Here is a 24,613-nt window from a genome sequence, read left to right as displayed (position 1 = left end):
TTGTGTATTTCTACAGTTTATTTCCCTCTCCCCCCACAAAATGATTTGCTTTTCCTGAATGTAAACACAGGCTTTTAGTATGTTCTCCCAAACTGACAAAACTCTCTTCTCATGCAAATGTTTGTGTCTTTTGCATTTCTGATTACAAAGGCAAATGTTCAGCACACCAACAGGACGCCCTTCCAGTGTGGCTTTGTTGTTTAGCCCTTGCAAGCTGGTGCCCATGGCTGGAAAATCCTGTGTGGTGATATATCTAATTGTAACAACTTTTCATAGCAATAGGCATGTATAGTAATGCAAAGTTCCTGGTAGCTAGAGTCCACTGTAAAGAAACAGTCCTGTTTAAAGGAATCACTTTTTTACACCTCATACTGAAACACAGCCAAAAATAGTGAGGCCCTTTGAAACAAATATTAGGTAAAATAGTAACCAGGGCAGTGGGTGTTAACTTCAACTCCCCATTGAGATGAATGGGGCAGTTCTTTCTCTCAGAAACTGTCTCTGGTTGCCTGCAGACTCAGGTAGACAGCGCTGCATCACCTACACTTGGTCACATTTTCATGGTTTTCTTCACAACCATGAGAGCTGGAAACTCACTTCTTAGTGGAAGCTGAGATTCTGATGTATTCATGTGACTCTAGGAGCAGAGGCTCTATGCATGGACCTATAATGCTATGCTCAGTTCAGCCCTGTATTAGCAGCTGTTTGGGTAGGAGAGGTTCCGAGTGCAAACCAATGAACTAGTGCACAGCAGGTCGTTCCATTTCTACAGTGCCAGTTCAGGTTTGTGCCAAAATTCCTTAGTTACTTTAAGTTCACATGGCATCACACCACAGGAGTTTTTCCTTTCGACTTTCAAGTTCATTCAAAGTCAAACTGGCAATGGCAACACTCAAATGCAAACAGGAAGGCTAGGTAAGCTCTGTTCATTGCATATGCATTTTTGAGGGTTGGTTTGACTAGAAGACCTGTCATGTGACCAGCTTTCTTGCTTTGAAACCAAAATGATGCCACAACATTCTGACTTTAAAAATCTGTGCCTGTCCAGAGATTGCAAAAAGTTTTACTTTGAGCTTTGATGAATGATGTGTGCATCAAAAAAGTTCAGTGTAAAACTGCAGGGCCTGTTTTCATTTTCAACCCCAGCCCTAGCTGAATTTTGCATAAATTCAGGACCCAGTGTGGTTGTTTCAAATGGCTCTTAAATCCTTTCTTTTGCAGGCTTTTTTCTTGTAAATGTCAAAGGTAATGAGTACATTTAGGATATGTCTACACTGCAATTAGACTCCCATGTCTGGTCCACACCAGTTGACGTCGGCTCCCTGTGCTCAGGCTAAGGGGCTGTTTAATTGTGGGGTAGATATTTGGGGTCAGGCTGCAGCCTGAGCTCTGGGTCTCTCCCACCTTGCAAGGTCCTAGAGACCAGGATGCAGCTGAGCCCTGAGTGTCTGCACTGCAGTAAAACAGCCCTTTAGCCTGAGTCCCACAGGTCTGAGTCAGCTGGGATGGGCCAGCTGCGGGTTTTTAATTGCAGTAGAGACAAATACTTAGAAGAGGTAAGTTTTCATGGCTTTTAAAGTATCCCATCCCTTCATAGTAATCCCTTGGAAATTTGAAATCAAAATCTCTGTCCTGACTAAGAACTCCTCTATTGTATCTGCACGCATTGGTAGAGCCCCACAAATCTGCAGATTGCCACAGACCATGTTTGCGGATTGAATGCGGGTACACATTTTGTATCTGCACAGGGCTCTATGCGTTGGTTGCTTGTTGTTAGTTGAGTGGTGGGTGGCTGGTTGCTCCCACTTCTTGGGAACCGGGGGCGGGGTGTTAAAGAGCTAATTGTGGTGTTTGGAGTATGGGACAGCTCTGAGGCCTCTTACTATGCTTGGTCTGCTCTCACGATGAGGCTTGTAGCAAACTGGGAGAGGGAGGGCAAGATGCATGTGCATTCTGATCTCCTGATTGTGTAGGTGTTGTAGGTAGAGCTGGTCTGAAAAACTGCAAACAGTTTTGTGTTGAACGTTTTTTGTCCTCCTTTTTGTTGAAACTGAAATCTTTCACAATCTGTTATTGTCCCAAGTGCAGGAGTCCTGCCAATCCTGGGGTTGCTGTGTTTGGGGCAGCAAGTCTAAGAACAAAACTGTTTTCAGAGTGGCTTTGTAATTAAGCTAAAAGATTAAGACTTGCTCTACTCTGTTACTCTGGTGTAAATGACTTTAGTTTGTGTTATGGTAGCTCCTAGAGGCTCCAAATGAGATCAGGATCCCACCATGCTAGGCACTGTACAAATGCACAGTGAGCCACGGTCCCCACCCCAAAGAGCTAACAGTCTAAACAGACAAGCCAGACACTGGGTGGGAGGGGAGATAGAGGCTAAGGGAGGTGAAGTAAGTTGCTGAAGGTAACAGAAGAGATGAGTTTCAGAGCCAAGAACTAAATCCACGCCCCTTGACTCTGGCCACTGCCCTCTCCGCTAGAACATGGTGGCTCCCAAAGCAGAAGTAAAGCTGTTGAAAGCAGTGTCCAGTGTGTGAGACTGTCCCTCTAAAGCAGTGGTTCTTAACCTTTACTGCAGCCTGCACCCCTTTGGTCCTCAAAATATGTTCTTGCAGCCCTTATCAAAAATCGTCGAAGTAGGTCAGTTCTTTAAACCTAGATATTTTTTTTGTTTGCATATTACAGTAATCATTAAAAAATGTATGATAATAAATACATAGGTTTGATGAAACAAAGTACAGGCGAGTCTCATCTTATGCAGGGGTTACGTTCCGCGGTTAGCGCGTAAAGCGAAAACTGCATATAGTCAAAATTACATTGAGTTGAATGGCGGGCGGAATCGCCCGCACTATAGGTACAGTATTAAAATTGTTATTTTTCTCTTTTGTTTTTTGTTCTGTTTTTTTGGCGACCGCGTAAAGCTGAAATCGCGCCTGTTAAATGCGCCTAAGATGCGACAGACCTGTAGTTGTACTTAGGTGCTTGTGCTTAATTTGTGTTTTCAATGATTTACCTTCTAAAAAAATCTGGCATGTCTCGCACCCCAAGAAAGGACATCCTACACCCCCAGGGGGGGGTGCGTGCATCCCAGATTAAGAACCACTGCTCTAAAGTGACAAACTAAAATTTTTGACCTATTAACTGCTTAAAATCTCTTGTGCAATGACTTACAAATAATTGTTCACCAAAAAATAAGAAATCTCAGTTCTTATGGGAGACTTGTAAAGCATGCTGAGTTCTTATGTGCCCCCTATTGCCACTCTCCAACACTTCTCTGAAAACTGTATCAAAAATGATTTTATTAATAAACCAGTTGGGAGAGAAATTGAATGCCCCTGTTTAGAATGGGTGTGAGCTGAAGAGCAAGGAGGCAGAGGAGCTCCTTTGGGCTTGCATGTTGCCCTTTGTGGTCTGGAAGCTTAGAGCAAATATCAGCTGTACTTTCAGAAACTGCTGAACCTGGTTTGACCCTTCTCTGAAGTTGTAGCCAACCTGCACCCTTTCCTGACAACTACTGTCAGCCGGGGCAAATGTCCTAGGGAAGACTAAGTGTTTGGGTGGCGTAGTCATTACGCTCCCCATGGCCTTTATGGTGCTGGGATCAGGATACTGGACTAGATGGACTGCTGGCCTGATCTATTATGGCAATTCCAGTGTTTCATTGACAGGAATCTGGTTATTAAATCAGAATATTATAGCGCTCTTGAGGTGTCACTGTTGGAGCATAATTTTGGGGGGAATGGTACATGGAGAGCATCTGTTTCCTTTAATATTAGACATGGGCCCCAGCTACAGTTGTATTCCTGATCCAAACTGTCCCCAGCTTCAAGAATGTCCGAATCTATGGTTTTGATTCAGTACACTGCAGAGAGGCAGGGAGGGTCCAGATGTAAAATCAGAGTCTGGATCAAAACTCTTGCAGAGTCTGGAAGTGTTCAGATGCAGGGTTTGCAGTCCAACTCTAGTATGTATTGTGATAGACCCAGACCAGTTGGGAACAGCAGAGTAGCAGAAGGGAGATATACTGGCCACTGGATACATAGTTTTCTGTTCCCTGAGTTACCTGAGCAGGGGCTGCTCCAGGCTAATAGACCACCTGACTCCAATTAATCTGCTAAGAGTCAGGTGAGGCAGTTAAGCACCTGACTCTAATTAAGGCCCCTCTGATGCTATAAAAGGGCTCACTCCAGTCAAGCCAGGGGGAGCCAGAGGAGAGGAAGTGTGTGAGAGGAACTGGGAGCAAGAGGTGTGCAAGAAGCTGAGAGTGAGTAGGCATGCTGCTGGAGGACTGAGACGTACAAGCATTATCAGACATCAGGATGAAGGTCCGGTGGTGAGGACAAAGAAGGTGTTTGGAGGAGGCCATGGGGAAGTAGCCCAGGGAGTTGTAGGTGTCGTGCAACTGTACCAGAAGGCACTCTAAACAGCTGCAGTCTACAGGGCACTGGGCTGGAACCCGGAGTAGAGGGCAGACCCGGGTTCCCCCCAGACCTCCCAACTCCTGATCAAACACAGGAAGAATTGACCTGGACTATAGCTTCTACCAGAGGGGAAGGTCTCTGGACTGTTTCCTGAACCACAGGGTGAATCTGTGAAGCGAGCCAATCCACCAGTAAGCACAGGACCCACCAAGGTAGAGGAGGAACTTTTGTCATAGTAGGTATTAGTTATAAAAGAAGAAGAAAGTCTCTAGAAAATGGCAAGTTCCGCAGTCAAGTTCAGAATATTTATAGATAACAAAACTGAGTCTATAATGGGGGGGTACCTCTTTTCTCTCCTCTCTCTTACCCCTGCCTATCCTTTTTTCTTTTTGATGACCTACAACAGAAGCTTATGCTTGTTTTGGGAGCTGTTTCTTGGCTATCCTCTCTCAGCACAGATAACATAAACACTTCCCTATTATGGTGGTTTTCTCCAGAGTTGTTCGTGGCCACACAAGATGCCACTGTCAGGATGCATGGCCTTGATAGTGACTAGAAAGTACTAGATCTTCCCTTATTATAACCTCTTCTCCCTCCGGATAGAGTTTTGTGTGTTCTGTGCGTACATATGCACTTGTGTGGTGGTGAGCAGCATTGAAATAATTTATATTTCTTCCTTGATTTTCACTGTGCATTCAGTGTGGTTTTAAAGAACATTTCAAAATCTGTCAATTTTTTTTCATGCAATTCATTGTTGTTCGCTGCTGTGGTTGCTTTTAAAAAAAAAAACCTCCTTTGGAGGTTTGCAGTGAAATACCAAGATTTCTAGGGCAGGAATGGGGAGGTACTTATAAGGCTGGAAGGGACCATTGTGATAATCTATTTTGATCTCCTGCATAACGCAGGCCATAGGACTTCCCTGAATTAATTCCTGTTTTGGAAAAACATCAAAGATCTGCTCTATTTCAATCTTGATTTAAAACAGTAGCACTCTCCCCGTACACATGCAAGTATAGTGCATTCAGTATTCCTCGAGGTCAGGGGACCCTGCACCCAGAACATGCATATTTGCAGTGAAGATGGCAAAGTTGTCTGGGCATGCTGGATAATTGTAGTCCATTGAGTTGTGTTTGCTGTTTGAAAAGCTCCGCTGAATCTGAATGAAACAAAATTTTGCAGAAAACAATTCTGGCTAAATGCTTTTCTCCTGCTGAAGTCCTTGAACTTGTAAAACCAGCTGAGGGCTGCTACAAATTTTGAAATCCTTTTGATGTACATTTTTTCTCATTATGTTAATGTGGGAGAGGTAGAGGCCAAGACAGTGAAGGCGCAAATTCTACTTATTATAGTCCCCATTTTTATTTTTTCAGTTGCCCAATATTTTCTCAAACAAACTTGAGCATGGAGTTTAGTATCCTTGGACTCTTCCCAGGATTGATTTGTTCAGAAAGTGTAGTCAAAATCAAGATATTCATAAAGTGAGTTTGTGCGTGCGCACATATATACACGCGCGTGCACACCTAAAATTGTGTGTATCTCAATTTCTTAATCCGTTTTTTCAAGTTAGTTTGTTTCCATGTAGATGCGATAGGATATTCAGTTTCTTATGGCTTAGAACATTGAGGGCACACGTGCATAGTTGACTGCACTGCTAGGCCTGGGGTGAGATCACTAGTTGTTGCTGTTGAGATGATGAAATTCCAGAAGATTATTTCAATCAAAGAATAATCACCAGGAGCCAAGGTTTCTCAGAAATAATTTATTTTTATACAACTACCTTTAGTAATAAGGAGCAAGAGAGAAGAATAGGGGGAAAAAACTGCTACAGAAAGTAGAATAGTCTCTAAATAGGACATTTCCCAAATTTTTTTGTGAAGTGTCAGCAGCTGTTTAAGGGCATCATGTTTCCCCAGGGGGACCTTTTCTGTAAATGCTTCTAGTGTCCATGTGCATAGATTTAAGTGGTTTGGTTTCTTCCAGTTTGGTTGATATGTAGAGAGGGCTTGCCGCTTTCAGCTGCCTTCCAGACGTTTTGCCATGTTGGTCCCAGGATATTGGAGAGGAAAGGTGGGTGAGGTAATACCTTTTATTGGATCAACTTCTGATGGTGAGAGAGACAAGCTTTCAAGCTATGCACAGCTCTTCTTCAGGTCTGGGGGAAGTACCCAGAGCAGAGGTCGGCAACCTTTCAGAAGTGGTGTGCCGAGTCTTCATTTATTCACTCTAATTTAAGGTTTCGCATGCCAGTAATACATTTTAACGTTTTTAGAAGGTCTCTTTCTATAAGTCTATAATATATAACTAAACTATTGTTGTATGTACAGTAAATAAGGTTTTTAAAAAGTTTAAGAAGCTTTATTTAAAATTTAAATTAAAATGCAGAGCCCCACCGGACTGGTGGCCAGGATCCGGGCAGCGTGAGTGCCACTGAAAATCAACACGTGTGCCGCAGGTTGCCTACCCCTGACTCAGAGTGTACATTTACACTGAGATAAAACACCCACAACATTGAGTCTTATAGCCCAGGTTAGCTGACTCGGGCTGCAGGGCTGTTTCATTGCTGTGTAGACTTCTGGACTCTGGGTGGGAGGGTCCCAGAGCTCGGACTCCAGCCTGAGCCCAGAAGTCCACACAGCACAACACTTTCAAAAGACAAGCCTAGACACTAAAAATTATGGTTGTAATACAGACACCAGATTTGTCTTATTACGATAGTCTGTAATCCCCTAACTCCCCTTTTTTGTCCATGACTGCAGAGGTATTAAAAGGCCACTTCACCTTGAATGGTCTCTTAACATATGTGTTAACTGCTTATGCTAAACAATCTGTTTCACCTTGTATTTAGCTATGATGCTCCTGAGGCTAAGGGCTTGTCTACACTTGAAATGCTCTGTTGGCATAGTGTAGACCCTATATGCCAGTGGGAGGGGTTCTCCCTTCGCCATAGGTAATCCACCTCCCTGAGTCCTGGTCTACACTACAAAGTTAGGTGGACATAAGCCACTTTGCGTCGACAGTAGTTGTCTGTGTCTGCACGTACATTTGTCTTCCATTGATGTAAGCACCCCGTTATACCAACCTCCCCAAGAGTTGAGCAGCATTGAGCCATGGTTGATGTACTGAGGTTGACGCAGTGTGAGTGTAGACACTGCATTGCTTATGTCAACCTTAACGGTCCTCCAGCAGCTGTCCCACAATGCTAGACACTGACCGCTCTGGTCTCAGTTGTGAACTCCATTGCTCAGGGATCACAGAGACCAGAAGGCTCCCCTACTCTCTAAAGCCCGACAGATTTTTGAAATGCCTTTTCCTGATTACCCAGCTTGGTGAGCAAACCTAGCAGCTCTCCATTGTTGTGCACAAGTGCCCAGCTGACCATGCTGGTTACATGCTCCAGATGTGCTGTGTCTTGGAATAGATGGGAGATATTGGATCTCCTGGGCCTGTGGGGCGAAGAGGCTGGGCAAGCACAGCTATGGACCAGCTGTAGAAACATTGATATCCAAGAGTAGATTTCATGGGGGATGGAAGAGAAGAGGTAGGACAAGGACCAGCAGCAGGGCCAGGTGAAAGTGAAGGAACTGCAGCAGGGAGGCCAACAGTCGATCCGGTGCTCAGCTGCAGACCTGTTGCATTTACAAAGAGCTGCATACCATACTTGGCGGAGACCCCACAACCACCCTGCATATCACCATGGAGCTTCCAAGAAGCCCAAGCCACAGGCCCTTGTCCTGAAAAGAGAGGATGAGGAGAAGGATGGGGGGACATGTGAATGAGGGGTCCAGTTAAGCCACTTGCCAGGAGCTGTTTGAGACTCCACCACAGACAAGTCAGTCCTGGCAGTGGAGCACAGATGAACCCAATGCAGGGAAGGCTCCTTAGGTAAGTGTAAATGTATTTCCCATTACAGTGATTGCAACTTAACAAGACACAGCTATCAACTTTGCATTAATTTACTCGTACTGGAAGTGGATGAGAGGTGGTAGTGTTATCTGCTTTTCATTCCCCCTTAGAGTGAGGTGGGGAATGGCATGTGGAGCAGTTTGTTTACATATACAGAGATGGCCCTTGAATCCTCCTGAGAGATCTCAATGAAACTTTCATGGAGGTACTCTGCAGTCCTCTCTTGAAGGTTTCTAGGGATGGCAGCCTTATTTCTTCCTCAGCAGTAGGACACTTTACTTAGGCAGGCAGTATACGGGCACGGATATCTTCGGGATGCCAGCAGCAGCTGTGCTCTCTCTGCCTTCGTTACCCTCAGGAGTGAGAGATGGGCTAAAATCACCACTACCTGTGGAAAATAGTGCCAGTATTCAATGCCATTGACCTATATTCATAGTTTCATGCAACTGAACTATTCCCTCCTCATTTCCCTCACCCCTCATGGGTCATACTCACCGTGGCTGGTGCTGTGAGTGGTGCCGTGCACAAGGACTCTGAAGCAGAAGTGTCAATAAACACATCTTGTTTAAAATGTTAAGGGGGCAAAGGAAGTCAGTTCAGAATCTTAAGTTTCGCTTGCCATTTTGACTGTACCGACAACAATAGTACCTGTGTGTATTGTATCTGCAGCTGTTGCTGTTGCAGCCTGGAGGGGTTCCCCCTTCCACAGCCGCAGAGTGTCTGAGCCAGATAAGAAGGAGAAAGAAGAGGACTCGGGGTGACGTGTTCAAGGGGATCCTGCAAGCCACTGCTGCATCATACCGTGAGCACAGGGCCTCAAGGGTGAACATTGTAGACAGCCTGGAGAAGGAAGGAGTGGAGAGGAAAAGCACCAGGACAAAATGGGTCTTCTCTAGCAGCAAATACAGATGCTGCAGACTCTTGTGAATTTATAGATTTAACAATTCCAGGCTCACCTCCCTTTGCAGTCCATGGAGAACTCCATTGCGGCACCTCCCTATGCCCCCCTCAGCATTCCATGTGGCATCGGGGCCACATCCCTACCCCTACCCCTACCACTCCACTCGTGGGACATTAAGGACAACTACAGCGTGTCACACACTGACCTGTGAAAGCCATAGCAGCTGTATGTGTAGCTAAAATACATACGAATGTTCTTGCCTTTTGATAAATTTTGTTACATTAAAAACCTAAAATTAATAGATTTGCTTTTAAATTGTACAGATTTTTCATTTCACTGGTTTGTTACTGAATAAAATTCTATTATTTGAAACATAATTTGTCATTAGTTCACATTATATCCTGCAGGGTGCCTAGCAGTTCTGAAAGCACCCACATATTCGTTACTGTACAGTGTCACACAACTCATAGGATCAGTGACAAACACACACAGTGTAGTAATCCTAAATGTACAGCAAGTGCTGCAAAATTAATAGGCGCATTGACTGTGTTATATTAATACATGTACACCAAACACCACACAATTCCTAACAGGCCCTGAAACATCAAGGCCAGGCACAGCACGTTACACCACAATGCATTACTGTAGCTCACAATTAAAGTGCTCCTTCAGGACCTCCCTGAGCCATATACCTTGTGTCTGGCTCTTCAGACTCAGCAGACATCCGCTCCATTTCCACCCTCCACCCCGGCAGCAACTTCCCCCCCCCCCCCCTTGCTACGCAGATATTACGCAGGACACAGCAGGCAGCTATAACCATTGGGATTTTTTTTTTTCCACTGAGATCCAATCTTGTGAGTGAACAATGCCAGCATCCTTTTGATCTACCAAAAGCACATTCAACTGTCAGTCTGCACCTGCTGAGCTGGTAGTTGAATCTTTCCTTGCTGCTGCTCAGGTGGCTAGCGTTCAGCTTCCTGAGCTGGGGGAGCAAGGCGTAGGCTGAGTCCCCCAGGATCACTGCTAGCATTTCAGCATTGCCAGTGGTGATCCACTGGTCAAGGAATAAAAGTCCCTGCTTGGAGCTTTCTGAAAAGTCCTGTGTTCTTAAAGATGCGAGCATCATGCCCCTTCCCTGACCAGCCCACAGTGATGTCGGTGAAACGTCCACCTTGATCCACAACCATAGAAAAGTAGTCCTTTCTGTTGATGTTGTCTGTGGCAAGGGGGTCTGCTGCCAAAAGGGGGATAAATGTGCCATCTGTTACTTCGCAGTTTGGGAACCCCATTGCTGCAAATCCATCCCCTGTGTCCTGCACATTGCTGAGAGTCACAGTCCTGCCTAGCAGGAGGCAATTAATGGCCCTGAACACTTGCATGACAACAGCCTTGACAGTGGAGTTTCCAACTCCAAACTGATTTCCCACTTCTTAGTGTATATGCAACATGTCTCAGGTGGCACGTGACCAGGATTCATCACCGAATTTGGTCCACTGGTTGGATCATTAGCTTCCCTGACCCGTGCTGGATACAGAAAGGGAGTGCGACGTGAACGCTGATCCATATCCCCCATTTCCCACTACCTGGTAGCAATCCGGCATCGCAAGTTTCCACAGTGCGATTGCCACTTACTTCTGCACTGACAGTGCAGCTCTCATTTTGGTGTTTTTGCGCTGGACATCAGGGGTGAGCTCAGCACATGGATCCAGGAATGTGGCCTTGTGCATCCAAAAGTTCTGCAGCTTGTCATCCCAAGCTTGCATTATGATGCAATGCCACCAGTCAGTGCTTGTTTCTCAGGCTCCACCATCTGCAGCTGCAACCTTGAATTGGTTCTCGCTATGTCCCACAGCAATCTGCCCTCCAAGAAATCATCATGTTCCCTGCTGATTTGGTTATTCTTGCAGCTCTGCAAATACTGGAGGGTCAATGTGTCCTATGCTTGCAATGCTTATGACAATAATGGAGCCTGCGCAGCTCTGCATGCTTCTGTCAGAGATGGCGAATAGCAACGAGGGACATACGGGTTCATGGGATTTTTAAAAAAGGCGTGAAAAAATTGGGATATAGATGACGTTATGGGATGGAGACAGTTGCACACTGGGAAGTTGACCTTTTGCTCCCAGTCTCCCCTGCATGACTCATTTTGGACCCACCAAGCAATGCCCAAAACTTTCCAAAAGACAGGGTGCTGGCCGGTGGCAGGTTGCACGCTGGTACTATGGTGCACTGCATTGTGCATCAATGCAAGCACTTTTGGTGAGTATGCTCAGCGCCGACACAAGGAGACAAGTATGCACACGCACAAGCGATATACTAATTACGGCAGCTTAATGCTGACGTAAACTTGCGATGACCAAAGTTTGTAGTGTAGTCATGGCCTGAGAGGCAGTAGCTAGGTTGATAGAAGAATTCTTCCATTGACTTAGTGTTGTCTATACGGGGGGGGGGGAAGTTGGCTTAACTGCGTTGGTAAGGGATGTGGATTTTTCACATACCTTAGAGACATAACTGTGCTGATGTAAGTTTTCAGTGTAGACTAGTCTTATGTCTCCACTAGAAATGCTGCAGCAGCAGTGTTCCACTATAGATACACTCTAGAGCTGTGGTTCCCAAACTGGGGTTCACAAAATGTTACAGGAGGTTCTCGGGGGAAAAATTCCCTAAGGGCCGACAGAGCTGTTCCTAGGGTTCCCGGGCAGCACGGGGCTAGCAGCCCGGAGCCCCTGGACTTCCAACAGCTAAGCAGATCAAAGCAAGCATCTCTATCACACTGAGAAGAATTAAACTTCAAGACTCCTTATAAGAAATGGAAAGGGAGTGGATATTTTTTGCTGTTTTTAAAATTAAATAGGCAGCTAGTATTGTGTTTAAAATTATGAAGAACAAGTGTAAGCTTTGTTGTAATGTGTGTTGTTTGCCTAGACTGCTCAAGACCTGAATGCTTGTGTAGGAGGAAGTCTTTGAGTTGACTTCTTAAATACCTTCATGCTGTTTCACATCTGATACTCCTGGATGAAATATAGGAGCCTTGTCTTATAACAGACTTATTCAAAGTGATACAAGCTACGAAAGTGAGATTTTGGAAGAGTGTTGCCATTTACATAATGTAATAATACTGTAATGATAAATAATAATGAATAATAAATAGTGTGTAATAAGCATGTCATAAAAACAAATTTTATATTTCCAAGATCACTGCTTTTATAATTTATACTCAGGTAAAGGAGAAAATCCCTGGAAATACTCATTTTTAGGAGGGGGTTCGTGAGACTTGACATTGTCGTGAAAGAGGTTCACAGGTTGTTAAAGTTTGGGAACCACTGCTCTAGAGTGACAGTTAATCCACCTCCCTGAGAGGCAGTAGTGAGGTCGACGGAAGAATTCTTCATCGACCTAGTGCTGTCTACACTGGGGGTTAGGTCGGCTTAACTAGGTCATTCAGGGAACCTAACTTTATAGTGTAGACCTGGCCTGAATACCTTTCCCAGATCTGAAGAAGAGCTCTGTGTAGCACAAAAGCTTGTCTCTTTCACCAACAGAAGTTGGTCCAATAAAAGATTTTTCTCTCATTCCCTTTGCCTTTCCCAGAGGTTTTGTAAGTTGTTTTGGGGCTCACAGCTATACAGAAAATTCTCTGCCACCAGAAAGGAAATCTCCACAATAAACTTCTTCAGTCTCAAGCCAACCTCCTGTATTGAAAGTTATTCATCTTCGGACCGTTGACTCTTGTCTGCTAGCGTAAAGATATTGTCCTGTTGCTCTCTTTACTTAGCTTAGCATCCACTGGCAGCCAAGCTCTCCCCCCACTGGCAGGCCCACTGATCAACTCCTCTCCCTCCCTAGTGCACCTCCTGCTCGCCGTGATCAGCTGTTCTAGGGCGTGCAGGAGGCGCTGGGAAGGAGAGGGAGGAGCGGGGATGGGGTGTGCTTGGGGGAGGGGGTGGAACTGAGTGGGAAGGGGTGGAGTAGGGGCGGGGGTTCTGGGTAAAGGGGTCGGATGGGGGTGGAGTGTGGGGTTGAGCACCCCTGGGTGAATTGTTTCAGAAACAAGAAAACAAACAAACAGAGCTTGCTTAGTTGAAACAAAAAAGTTGTTAATTTTGTCACATCTGTGTTAATTCATAAGGGCGGATTGCAGAATGCAGTAAAAGACCCATCAGAACTCATCCCTCAGTCACAAACAGTCCTTCTCTTTCTTTCAACATCTGAAGGAAGAAACAGTTGAGGTTTTTGTGGTCCGGAAGTTGACTTGCTTTAAGAAACGATTTCTTATCACTTAGTGCGCAAGTTCTCTTGATGTATCACTACTTCCTTCTAAGTGATCAGGAATTAAAAAAGTATCTTAACATCGTGACTTACGATAGTATAGTTCTAACATAAAGCTATACACTAGCATCATGGGCATCCAAACAGATTTGTTCTTAGAATTGTTTATCTGCAGTGTAAAAAAAAAAAAAAAAACTGCTTGTAGGATTTTTTTTCTAGTTGCTTGTAGGATTTTTTTTTTCTTTTAAAGTCAAGGTGTTAAATACAACAGGAAGGAGTGACATTTCAAACTAGAGGTTGGAGCAGGATACTGGGCATCAGGAGTCCAGGGGTCTATTCCTTTCTCCGCCACTAAATTGCTGTGTGACTATAGGCAGGTCACTTCACCTCTCTGCCTCAGTTTGCCCATTTGCAACCCTGGAAGGTAGTTAATTCATTGAGATTTGTAAAGAGCTTGGAGATCCCCGATTTAAAGATGCTATGTACACCAAATGAGTATTACTGTATACTTCTGGGTCTGAAACCTTGACAAGCTTCCCTTTACGTCTAAGATGTAAACTATCAGGGTGGATTTCCTGATGTGATCTCTTCTGCAATGCCATGTTATTAGTCAAAACTGTAACTCTGTTCAGTTCTTTCTGTATTGTTTTTGGTGGGTTCTCTAGAATTCATCTCACTTCCTCTCCATCCTGAACCTGGCTCATACTTTTCTTCTATCTTCCATGCTGAGACCTCCAGTTACAACAGACTTTTTTGTTTTACTTTGTTCGGTTGACAAGATCTGGGCATGGCACCCTCCAGTGCCCATCAGTGACAGTCGACTTATTGTTCTAAAGGGGTCAAGTGATGCAAGATGTTCTTAGCTGGTGCCAATTCAGGGGAGGATCCTCCTGCTTAACTGTTTGCTTTTGTCTGGATTTTAGAGTGTTGGTCTTGTGAAGCAGGACAAATGGAGTTTCATAAGAGCACTAAGTCGATGCAATGTGAGAGCTCTGAACTGGATTTGATTCTTTGTACTATTGGGAGGGTGGGTGGGAAGTCTTTGCCACAAACTCAAGGGGGAATCTTTGGCCAAAGCAGAGCTTGGGGGAGAGGAGGAGGTAGGTTCTGCCACACATTTTTTCTATAGAGGTTGAATTACAGAGATGCTTTTATAGTGAAGGAGGGAAATCCCCGATGATAGTGGCTGTCTAGTAGCCAGCTGCTGGGTGCATGACTGCAAACATCCGTCTTGTCTGGGTTCTGCTGCGTGGAAGGAAGCCAGCTGTGTGGAGCAGCTGGAACTTGTCACCAGCAGCATGTTTTCCTGTAGACTTGAGTGAGAGGGCTACAGGCGACTAAAGGGAAGCATTGCCATTCCACTAAACCTCCAATGTTGCTCAAAATAATTCTCCTAGCTCAGTAGCTACATCAGCTTTACAAGTGAGTCTCATCTTAAGCGGGGGTTCCGTTCCGCGGTTAGCGCGTAAAGCAAAAACCGCGTATAGTCAAAATTACATTGAGTTCAATGGCGGGCGGAATCGCCCGCACTACAGGTACAGTATTAAAATTGTTATTTTTCTCTTTTGTTTGTTTTTGCCGACCGCGTAAAGCTGAAATTGCACATGTTAAATGCGCGTAAGATGCGACAGACCTGTATTCCGCAGCAAGTAACTTACTGTAATTGTTTCACTCTTCTGTTCAGAGCAATGTTGCATGGTAAATTCTTTCCATCGTGCCTAGACCCCATTTCAGTGTATCCCAACTTGTTGCAGATTGTTCCTTGTCTTGTACCCTCTTAGGGTCTGATCCTGCTCCTTCTGAAGTCCTTGACAAAACTCCTATTGATTCAGTGGTGTAGGATCAGTCCCTGGAATTGTTTTCTTTCTTGTTTCAAGGCTTGGATCTGACTGTGTTTAATTGCAGTGTTGCTTGGTGGTGGTTTTTTAAATTTTTTTTTATTTTGGTACGTTGTGGAGAAACATTACTAGATAATTATTATTATTATTTATTTCTTGTAGCATGCCTAAGTAGTATTTTACAAACATTGGAAGGCTGGATGCACCTCCACAGCAGTGTTGGAAACAATCCATGGATACAACTGCTGCATGTGAGCCTGTGTTTAAAGGCGCCTGAGATGCCGGCACACGGCTGCTATATTTTCAGTACACACAAATCTTCCAGTGATTAGCAATGATGGGAAGGTAAAAGGAAATGCTAATATTTTACCAAACTCTAATTAAACTTTTGTGCATTTTCTTTAATCTGTCAAGACTGCCTGTGGGGCAAGTCCAGGGGAGGAGAATGTGCATGGCTGGAGAGGCTGGATTGGATTAGTAGAGGCCTTCTGAACAGGCTTTGACGAATCGGAGGATATGCACTACTTGTGTGGAGGCTGCCAGTAAGTCTGCAAAGCAGCCACTAGGCAATTCCTAGTGGAGCGTAACCAGTAAAAAATCTGCCTCCTCCCCACCCTCCTTGAAGAGAGCAATGCCACGTGAATGCGAGCAGTCAGCTAGCTGGATGTCATCTTCCCACTCCACACATATTCCAAATGTAGGCTGGAGCAAGAAAAATTGGCATTCCTTGAGCAGAATGGAATAATCCCTAAGTCAAACAACAGTTGCACAATGTTTGCTTCAGATATACATCAAGATTTCCCAAAGAGACCAGAATTAATCTGAAGTAGTTAACCATCAAAACACCACCTGTTATTTAAGCACCAAATCCATGTAAACAGCAGCCAAGACCACTTCAGATTACTTAACCACAGTATCCAGAGTAGACAGTATTTATATTTGCATAATACTTAGTCACTAGCATCTACAAAGTCACAAATGCCAGGTGTAATCAGGGCAGCTGGGGTAGCAGTTGACCCAATCTGTTAGCAGGTGTTGAAATCCTTCAGGGAATGGCTGACTGACTTCCGCTAATTTATTGTGGAAGGTTTGGCTTGTTATTGCCATCCTGAATGTAAGCAAGATGGAGTGGTTATAGAATAGAGGAACCTAGGATTTGAGACGGAGGAGTCTATAGGGAAGCCTTATGAACAGCCAAGCTTATAAATAAAGGCAAACCCCAGAGAGGGGAATGTTTGCATGAAATGCAATCCATATAGACTCTCTGGAACAGCTAGGGAGCTGCACCCGCTTAGGCCTTAGTTTACTTATCTCTCTCTATTCCATGCAGAATATAGGGCCTTCAACTTTGCCTCCCATCTTTGACAGTTTCTTGCTGCTTTCTTTCTTGTTGTCATTTTGATAGCGTTCAGTTCCACTTCTATTGTGCGCTTCCATCTACCTCATCACATCTTGGCCTGGGGATTCCAGTCCAATGCCTGCGTAATTATGTTCTTTGGGTTTTTCCTCCATGTATCCCCTAGCCTTCTCCATTTTCACTCTGTAATTTCCAATCCTATCTGTTTTGTTTTCCTCCAGAGTTCCTTTTTTTGTGAACTTTTTTCCTGATCATCTGATATTGAGAATTTGTCTAAGGCAGTTGTTTATGAAAACATGGAGTCTAGGTAGTAAGGTCTTAATAAGTCTCTGTGTTTCATATATTAAGACTGATGTTTACAATGGTGTTAAATATTCAAAGTTCAGTTTGGAGGACAAAATTTGTTTCTCTAGATTGGCTTTAGAGTTAGGCAGGCATGTCTGGCTTTCACTATTCTAGCTTTAATGCCTTCGTCTGTTTCTCCTGTTGTACTTACAATGCTGCCAAGATGGGAAATATCTGACCTCTTCCGTGTCAGTCCTAGAAAGTGTTATTGGCGTTTCTTGTGTGCTAATTCTCATTGTTTTAGTTTTCTCAGTCAGTCTTGATTTTCAACCTTACTAATTGTTCATAGGCCTGGATATATTTATTTTGGCTTGCATGTCTCTGTGGGTATAGGATAGCAAGTTCATGTCATCCGCTAAGTTAAGGTCTTCTAACTTCTGTGTGAAAGTCCATTGTATGCACCTTGGTTGTTTTGTGGTCTTTCTCATTACCAAGTCTGCTATCAGTAAAATGATTATCTGTGACATAAGATATCCTTGTTTGACACCAGTTAGTAACCTGGAATGGCTTAGTCACTTCACTGTTGTATATTACTTGGCTTGTTATATTTTCATAGATGCTCTGAATGATGTTCACAAATTTCTGTTCTAAACTGTTTTATTCACTGTATCAAAGGCTTTTTGGAAACCTATCAAATTCATGTAAAGTTGTGATTGCCATTCGATCAACAGTTCTGTGATGAGACGTAGAGTTATTTGATCTATACATGATTTCTCCTGTCTGAACCCTACCTGTTCTTGTCATAACCTTGAACCTACTGCTTTCTTTATTCTGTCTAGAATGATGCATGTAAAAACCTTACTTGGGATACACAGCAATTGAATATCCCTTAGTTTTTGAACTGACTGATATCTCCTTTCTTTTCGTTATATGACCCTTTTCCAACTCCTTTAGCATTTTTTCTTCTTCTTCCTCCCCCCCCCCCCAATATCTTTTGTAAGATGCCCATCAAAATGTCTATTGTGCTTTTCAAGTCTGCCTTAAGAACCTCTGTTGGGATCTTATCTGGACGTGGTGCCTTTCCACTTTTTAATCCATGCTTATACCAAGGGGAAAATAGTGTTCCTTGCCTTTAACTTCCGCTGTCTTGAATTTGGATGAGAGACTGCTATATCCCTGACATTTTATTTACTGTCAGAAGTGAAAGTCACGCTGGCTGAAGTATTAGGCATGAAAATAAATGCTTGATTGGGGCTGGGGAGGCAGAATGGAGTTCTTAGCTCCAGGGAAACTAAGTCAGATGGAGGCTTAAAACATCTTTACTAAAAAAGCAACATTACCTAACTACAGGTGAGGAAGGTGGTTCAATCTATATCCGCCACAATCAATATTCAGTGAACTCAGTCACGTTTTTTAAAAAACCTGAACATTTATGTTAGGAGGCAGAATTACCATATTAGCTAGGCATCTTAACATAAAATAAAGAAACCAGGGCAGAAACTTTAATCAAACTTGGAAATGAGGTGAGAGGCTTAGGAAAAAAAGTCACTTGGACATTCAAAATAAATATTTATTAATAAAATCAACAAGGAGTCTGGTTTATTATTATTATTTATTAATATTTACTCTTTAAAGCATCTTCAGTCTGGGGCAGGGACCTTGTCTGTAGAGTAATTAACACACTGTTTGGCACTGTACAAATAAACAATAATGCTAATCTTCCTTCTCCAAGGCAGAAGGCGCTGGGAGTACTTTGTGCTTTTTGCTACTGGGAAAGCCTCATATCATGTAATGGTGCCACCTGCTGGCTGATATGAGTGACATAAACTTAGATGTTGAAGACTATATGACAGTGGATCCTTGGTAGTTATTGTCCTATTCTGTTCACCTCGCCCTCCCTCCCCCAATCTTAAAGCAAAATGTCCCTCTGGTAGGTTGTCTTGGTAGAATGGAGTTTAAAGGTGCATATTTTCCCTCACCAGATGTCCCTATGTTAACAGGTAGACTAAGGGAGTTCCCTACAACCGCTTCTAGCTAGGGGGATTCATAACAATATGAGTGAAGAGTTTTTTATATGAAGGGGGAGCAAATGAGAACCTCAGGAAGGGGCTGATTTGATCTGAAATGTACCTCTTTCCTCCATCACAGTTCCCATAACTTAACCAGGTTGAGGTGGGGTGCAGGAGTTCTGCTGGAGTATTGCCCGATGGCAGCCGTGTAGGATCGGTGCTTCCTAGTACTGAAAAGTAACCATCCATGAGAAAATAAAAGGAAAAAGTATAGGCATCCAACCTTTCTGTAAGACCCACTGCTAAAGCACAACTATCTTCAGAGCTAGAATGTTTTCCTTATGGTCTGAGAGCCAGTGACAGCCAGCAGGGAGCGACTGAAGCATTTGTCCCCGCTCTTCCAGCCCAGTTCCTCAGCTGGAATACAATGTGAGCCTTTGTAGCATGTCCCTTGGATCCTGTTCAGCTCTCCCTGCAGCTTCCTCATATCCCTTGAAATTAGTCTGAGAGGTCAGTATTTCTATCTAGGAAAAACTGTTTTCACTTTCCTCTTGCATATTAATTTCCAGCCTCCATCACCATTAGTTCAGTCTCATGCTTTATTTAGTTATCACTGGAAAGAAGCTCATGTGTTTGTCTGCTGTGTTACTCCCAGGTGGTGGCTGAACTCAGTTCATCCCATCCTTCCTTCCCCCAACTCCTTTGAACTATTTTTAAAAATGAGGTGAAAACCAAGAGGAGCAATGTGACTGCTGGGACAACTGAACTGAATACTAAGGACTGCGTAAGAGGCCAGGCCCTATTCTGTGTCGTATCCCTTTTTCTAAAGTTAAAAGGGTCTTGCTGTGAGGGAGATCTCTCATTCCCCTCCAGAACTTTAGTGGGAACATCAGCAATACTTAGAGTGCCATTCAGTATGTCTACACTGCAATTAGACACCCATGACTGGCCTGTACCAACTGATTTGGGCTCCTGGGACTTGAGCTAAACGACTGGTCTCTAGGACCCTGCAAGGCATGAAGGTCCCAGAGCTTGGGCCGCAGACCAGGCTGGAATGTCTACACTGTAATGAAACAGCCCCTTAGCCCAAGGCCCGTGAGCCCGAGTCAGCTGGCCTGGGCCAGCCACAGGTATCTAATTGCAGTGTAGACATAACCTTCCATCAGTAGCTTTCAAAGCCTGGTACAAAAGGGAAAGCAGATGGAGAAAGTGAGGCACACGGAAGCTGTGTTTTGCCCAAAGCCACTATATACTTCTAAACAGTGAGTGACAGCCTGGGGCAGTGAATCTTCAAACCTGGGTTGGCTGACTTGGGCTTGCAGAGCTCATGCTACAAACAGCTGTGCAGATGTCACAACTCGGGCTGGAGCTTGAGCTCTGAAGCCCACCCCTGCCCTGGGCTTTCAGAAAGGGGGGCTGGGTTTCAGAGCCCTAGCTGTCATGACTACACAGATATTTTTAGTGCAGTAACACAAGCCCTGCCTGCCCAAGCCTGTTGACCTAGGCTCTGAGACTCACTGCCACGGGTTGCAGTTCACTGTGTAGACGTACCCTCTACAACTCAGTGGCAGAGCGAGGCGTAGCGCCTAGGTCTGCTGGGACAGCATGGGAGACTGCAGTGGCACGTGCTTATGTATTCCTTGAACTGGAGGGACAGAGACCCCACTTTAAACCATGAGAGGGGAGTTCAGCCTACCTTTAAACAGCAAGATAGCTTAGCATTTATGACCAAGGGGACCATGTGTGTCCATATCCTGAAATGCCAGATTAATTCCATATATTCTTTGGAGGCCATTATTACTTCTTTGCAATTTTATTTTATGTTTTGAAAATTGGGAATAGAGGAGTCAAACCTCCTGGGTTCAGTTTCATGTGGATCATTCACCAATGAACATGGGGATGTGTGTGTTTTGGTTGTCTGTCTGATGCCTGGTCAGAATCCCCACAGGCTGACATGCATCTGCTACTCAGGAGAGGCTGTAGTCCTGCAGTAGCAGGGTTGGATTGCGGGATGGCCAGCCCCATGTTTGTTTGTGTGACCTGGGTGTTGGCTGTGAGAGCTGAAGGGTATAACTGAGGTGCATTGGCAGAGTGGTGTGTGTGAACGGAGGTGGAATCTGCCCAGGCAGCTGCCCACACTCTGTCTGGCTCTACCCACACTTTTATGAGCATTAAAACTAACCAATTATGCGTAACCTTTAAAGGGGGAGACATGGTCAACATTTGTCTGTACAGTGTCAGATCTGAGCCTGTTTAAGTGTAGGATCTGGTAATTCTGCAGTGATGTTTGGTTGGCGTTAAGCCCTCTTTAGATCAGCCCTAATGTTTTGTCTCCTTGTTTCTCCTCCCTTTCCTACTGCCTGTTCTCCTGGCTGTTTTATGAAGCTGCCTGTGGATTATGGGTACAACTGCCAGCACAGCTCAGCAAACAGTCTCAGCAGCTACGTTTGAGAACGTTCACGGCAACGGGACCATGGAGGACCGCCACTCACTTAGCATCCACTCCTGCCAGACGGTTGGCCTCCACAACAACAAAGCCAAGTCCATCATCACCAACAAGGTGGCACCTGTTGTCATCACGTGAGTAGCTTCAGGCTGGAGTGCTTCTGTAAATCATGTAACCATCTGGAGTTTCCCCTTTGCTAATGTTATAGGAACATTGCCCTACTGGTTTTGTTGAAGACTGGGGCTTCTCCTCCTTTTGTACCCTCAACCTTCCCAGCTCTCTGTGCTGAGAGAACAGACCTTCCCACAATTAATTTCCTGGGGAGAAGCAGTGAGTTCTACAGCCTCCCTCTGCCTCCTGCTTCCCCTGCGGGAACAGTCTTCAGGAGACCCAGGTTCCTCTTTTTTCCCCCCCCTCCTGCATCCCCAGATGAGCAGACTATTTGGTGGGTGCAGGATTCAGAACCATCCTTTTCCCCGACCCCACTTTCTCCGCCCTGTCCTATAGGAGCAACCTGGCTCTGGCTTGTCAAAGCCTCTGCCAGTTATCTCTGTGCTGCCAGCAACTGTTCTGCCCCACAGCCTGTGTAGCATATCTGTGGTGGTGATTACCATGTATAACACACCATTTAGTTTTGGTCACATGATAAAATTTCAACCAGTGGTTGTAGTTATAGACAATATTTCGTACTAGAGGTTTACCAAGTGAATAGGATAGGGACGGGGGGCTTTTTTCATAGCATGTGTCCCTGAGCTTCAATCCCTTGACCTTCTTGGTCAATGATCCCCATGCTGACTGGAGAAAAAGCCTTTGTCTTAAATGCAGTATGTTTTTGCGTGTGGCTTTCACAGCTACAACTGCAAAGAGGAATTTCAGATTCATGACGACCTGCTGAAGGCCAACTACACAGTGGGGCGGATTTCAGAGACCACGTTGGAACACTACCTTGTACAGGTAAAGGCTGCTAACCCTGTTCTGCCATGAGCATGCTTTGTCACAGTGTATCTAGAGCAAGCAAGTCATATTACCTGAGGTGAAAATTATACTGTGCATTTTACGAGCTAAGGGAAGGGTAACACAGCTGTGCAAATGCCACGGGATTCATTTCACAAACCCTGCAAGCATTGTTATCGGGGGCTGGGAGTGAGGTTTCCTTAGAGGCTTTGGATCACCTAATTTGATCCCAGAAAGGGGTCCCTGTGTTTGTGGGGATGGAGGTGAGTAGCTGTTTGGGGATGGGGGAGGGAGCGAGAGGCAGCTGAGGTTAGTGTACTGTGTTATGTGAACAGTTTCACCCCAGGCAGCTTTGCTGTCTCTCTGAACAGGCAGGCTGATGTTTACAAACATGTGGAAACCTTCATTTCTAGGCTGTGTTCATGTGGGGTCTAAGTAGGGTGACCAGACAGCAAATGTGAAAAATCGGGACAGGGAGTGGGGGGGTAATAGGAACCTATATAAGAAAAAGACCCCAAAATCAGGACTGTCCCTATAAAATTGGGACATCTGGTCACCCTAGGTCTAAGCTTCATATGGGTATTTCACTCCGCTTTGAAATGGAATCAGACCTGCTGCTTCAGTATATAAACTAATCACCTTCAGGGGAAAGACCTGAAGAAATTTTTCTTCATTGCACATTTGGTAAGTGGGGAATTCTGAAGTTGTTTTGCATTTCTTAGAATGAGCAGCCCCTATGAGGTGGTAAGAGACTGTTTCTGCTTGCTGGAACTCTGCTTTCCCATTCTGCTATGTGCTTGTGATCAGGGGTGATGGGGATATTGAACATAGGTCTAGGAAGAGTTTCTTTTGAGTGAAGTGGTTGAAATACACTCCTTGGTCATCTCTTGCCCCTCTCCCTTCCTGCTGAGTTAGAATATGCTCAGTTCTAGGTAGATGCATAGTTTTATACAAAATGCTTGTTGTTACACACTCAAATTGTTGTCTTTTCTCCACCACTTATTTTGCAGGGGAAATATTTTATGGTCAGAGATGTATACAGTAAATTAGATGTCTTGAACACTACAGGCAGTTGTGGAGCTCCAAATTTCCGACAGGCCAAAGGAGGGTACGAAGTGTTTGGAATGGGACAGCCCAGTCTCAATGGATTCAAGCAGGTGCTGCAGAAACTCCAGAACGATGGGCACAAGGTAGGGGTGTGTGTGTGTGTGTGTGTGTGTGTGTGTGTGTGTAAGAAAACCAAATGCACAACTATCTAGGTGATAAAAATTACAATGTTCCATATTACATGAGCTATTCGCCTCTTAATGTGCATACATACTCCCATCCATCAATGAGAATGGGAGTTACAAAATTTATTCCCAGGTCCAACTGAACCTTTGTAAAGTGAACTCAGATGCACTGAAAAGCTGTTTATAATAAAGTAGAATGTAATCCTCAAATGGTTTAAAAGCCCTGTGAAGCATGGATAAGGATTTTGCCTAGAGCAGGGGTTCTCAAACTGGGGGGTCGTAAGATGGTTACATGGGGGCAGCAAGCTGTCAGCTCCAGAGGGCTGACAGCTCCAAGTCCCCATTAAATTAACCCCCCTTGTTTTTAATTTATAAGGGGGGGGGTCACACTCAGAGGCTTGCTGTGTGAAAGGGGTCACCAATACAAAAAGTTTGAAAACCGCTGGCCTAGAGTGAAAAAAATTCATTGCTATGAGTTTTCTACTGTATTTCTTAAAGTGGCTCTTGTGGAGAGGAGTGTGACAGGGTCCCTGGGGTGCAGTCTGGACTGTGGGGCCACTTACCCCATGTTGGTGGGACAGAGGGCTATCCCTCACACTGTGATCCTGTTGGCAAGCTACAAACCTCTGTTAGGTACTGCACTTACACAGACATCCACAGGCAGGGACACACTCAACTGAGTTATATCAATGCTTGTCCTAGCCACTCTTGAGTGTGAGTTAAACTGTTTGAATTGTTTGGATGTAACAGCTCCTTTTAGAGTTCTGCCGCTCCTGATTTTCATTGACATATTGGGCCTGTGGGTAACTGTGGACAGTATGAAGTGAAAAGAACTGTACAGTCTCCACAGGCTGCTGATGTTGTGAGTACACTGTAGCTATGAATTAAGTCAAAATACAAACAGCTCATTGCTGGTCAATTCTAGTTTTAAACAAAAGCCTGTTGGTGTGTGATATAGCTACTTCCAGACAGCAGTGGGTGGGACCTAGGAATCTCAC

General features: G+C 44.6%; 1 protein-coding gene across 2 annotated transcripts in view; it reads left to right on the top strand.

The window, feature by feature from the left end:
* PALD1 (phosphatase domain containing paladin 1) overlaps nt 1-24,613 on the top strand; it is a 186,358-nt gene that overhangs the window by 54,982 nt on the left and 106,763 nt on the right. For both annotated transcript variants that reach the window (XM_054034020.1, XM_054034021.1), the window contains exons 2-4: nt 21,369-21,563; nt 22,281-22,383; nt 23,394-23,573. In XM_054034020.1, the coding sequence (XP_053889995.1) occupies nt 21,369-21,563; nt 22,281-22,383; nt 23,394-23,573 (478 nt within the window). The remainder of the gene's footprint in view (nt 1-21,368; nt 21,564-22,280; nt 22,384-23,393; nt 23,574-24,613) is intronic.

Source organism: Malaclemys terrapin, chromosome 7 (assembly GCF_027887155.1).
Source record: "Malaclemys terrapin pileata isolate rMalTer1 chromosome 7, rMalTer1.hap1, whole genome shotgun sequence".
Classification (NCBI taxonomy): domain Eukaryota; kingdom Metazoa; phylum Chordata; order Testudines; family Emydidae; genus Malaclemys; species Malaclemys terrapin.
This window is presented reverse-complemented; position numbering and strand designations above follow the sequence as displayed.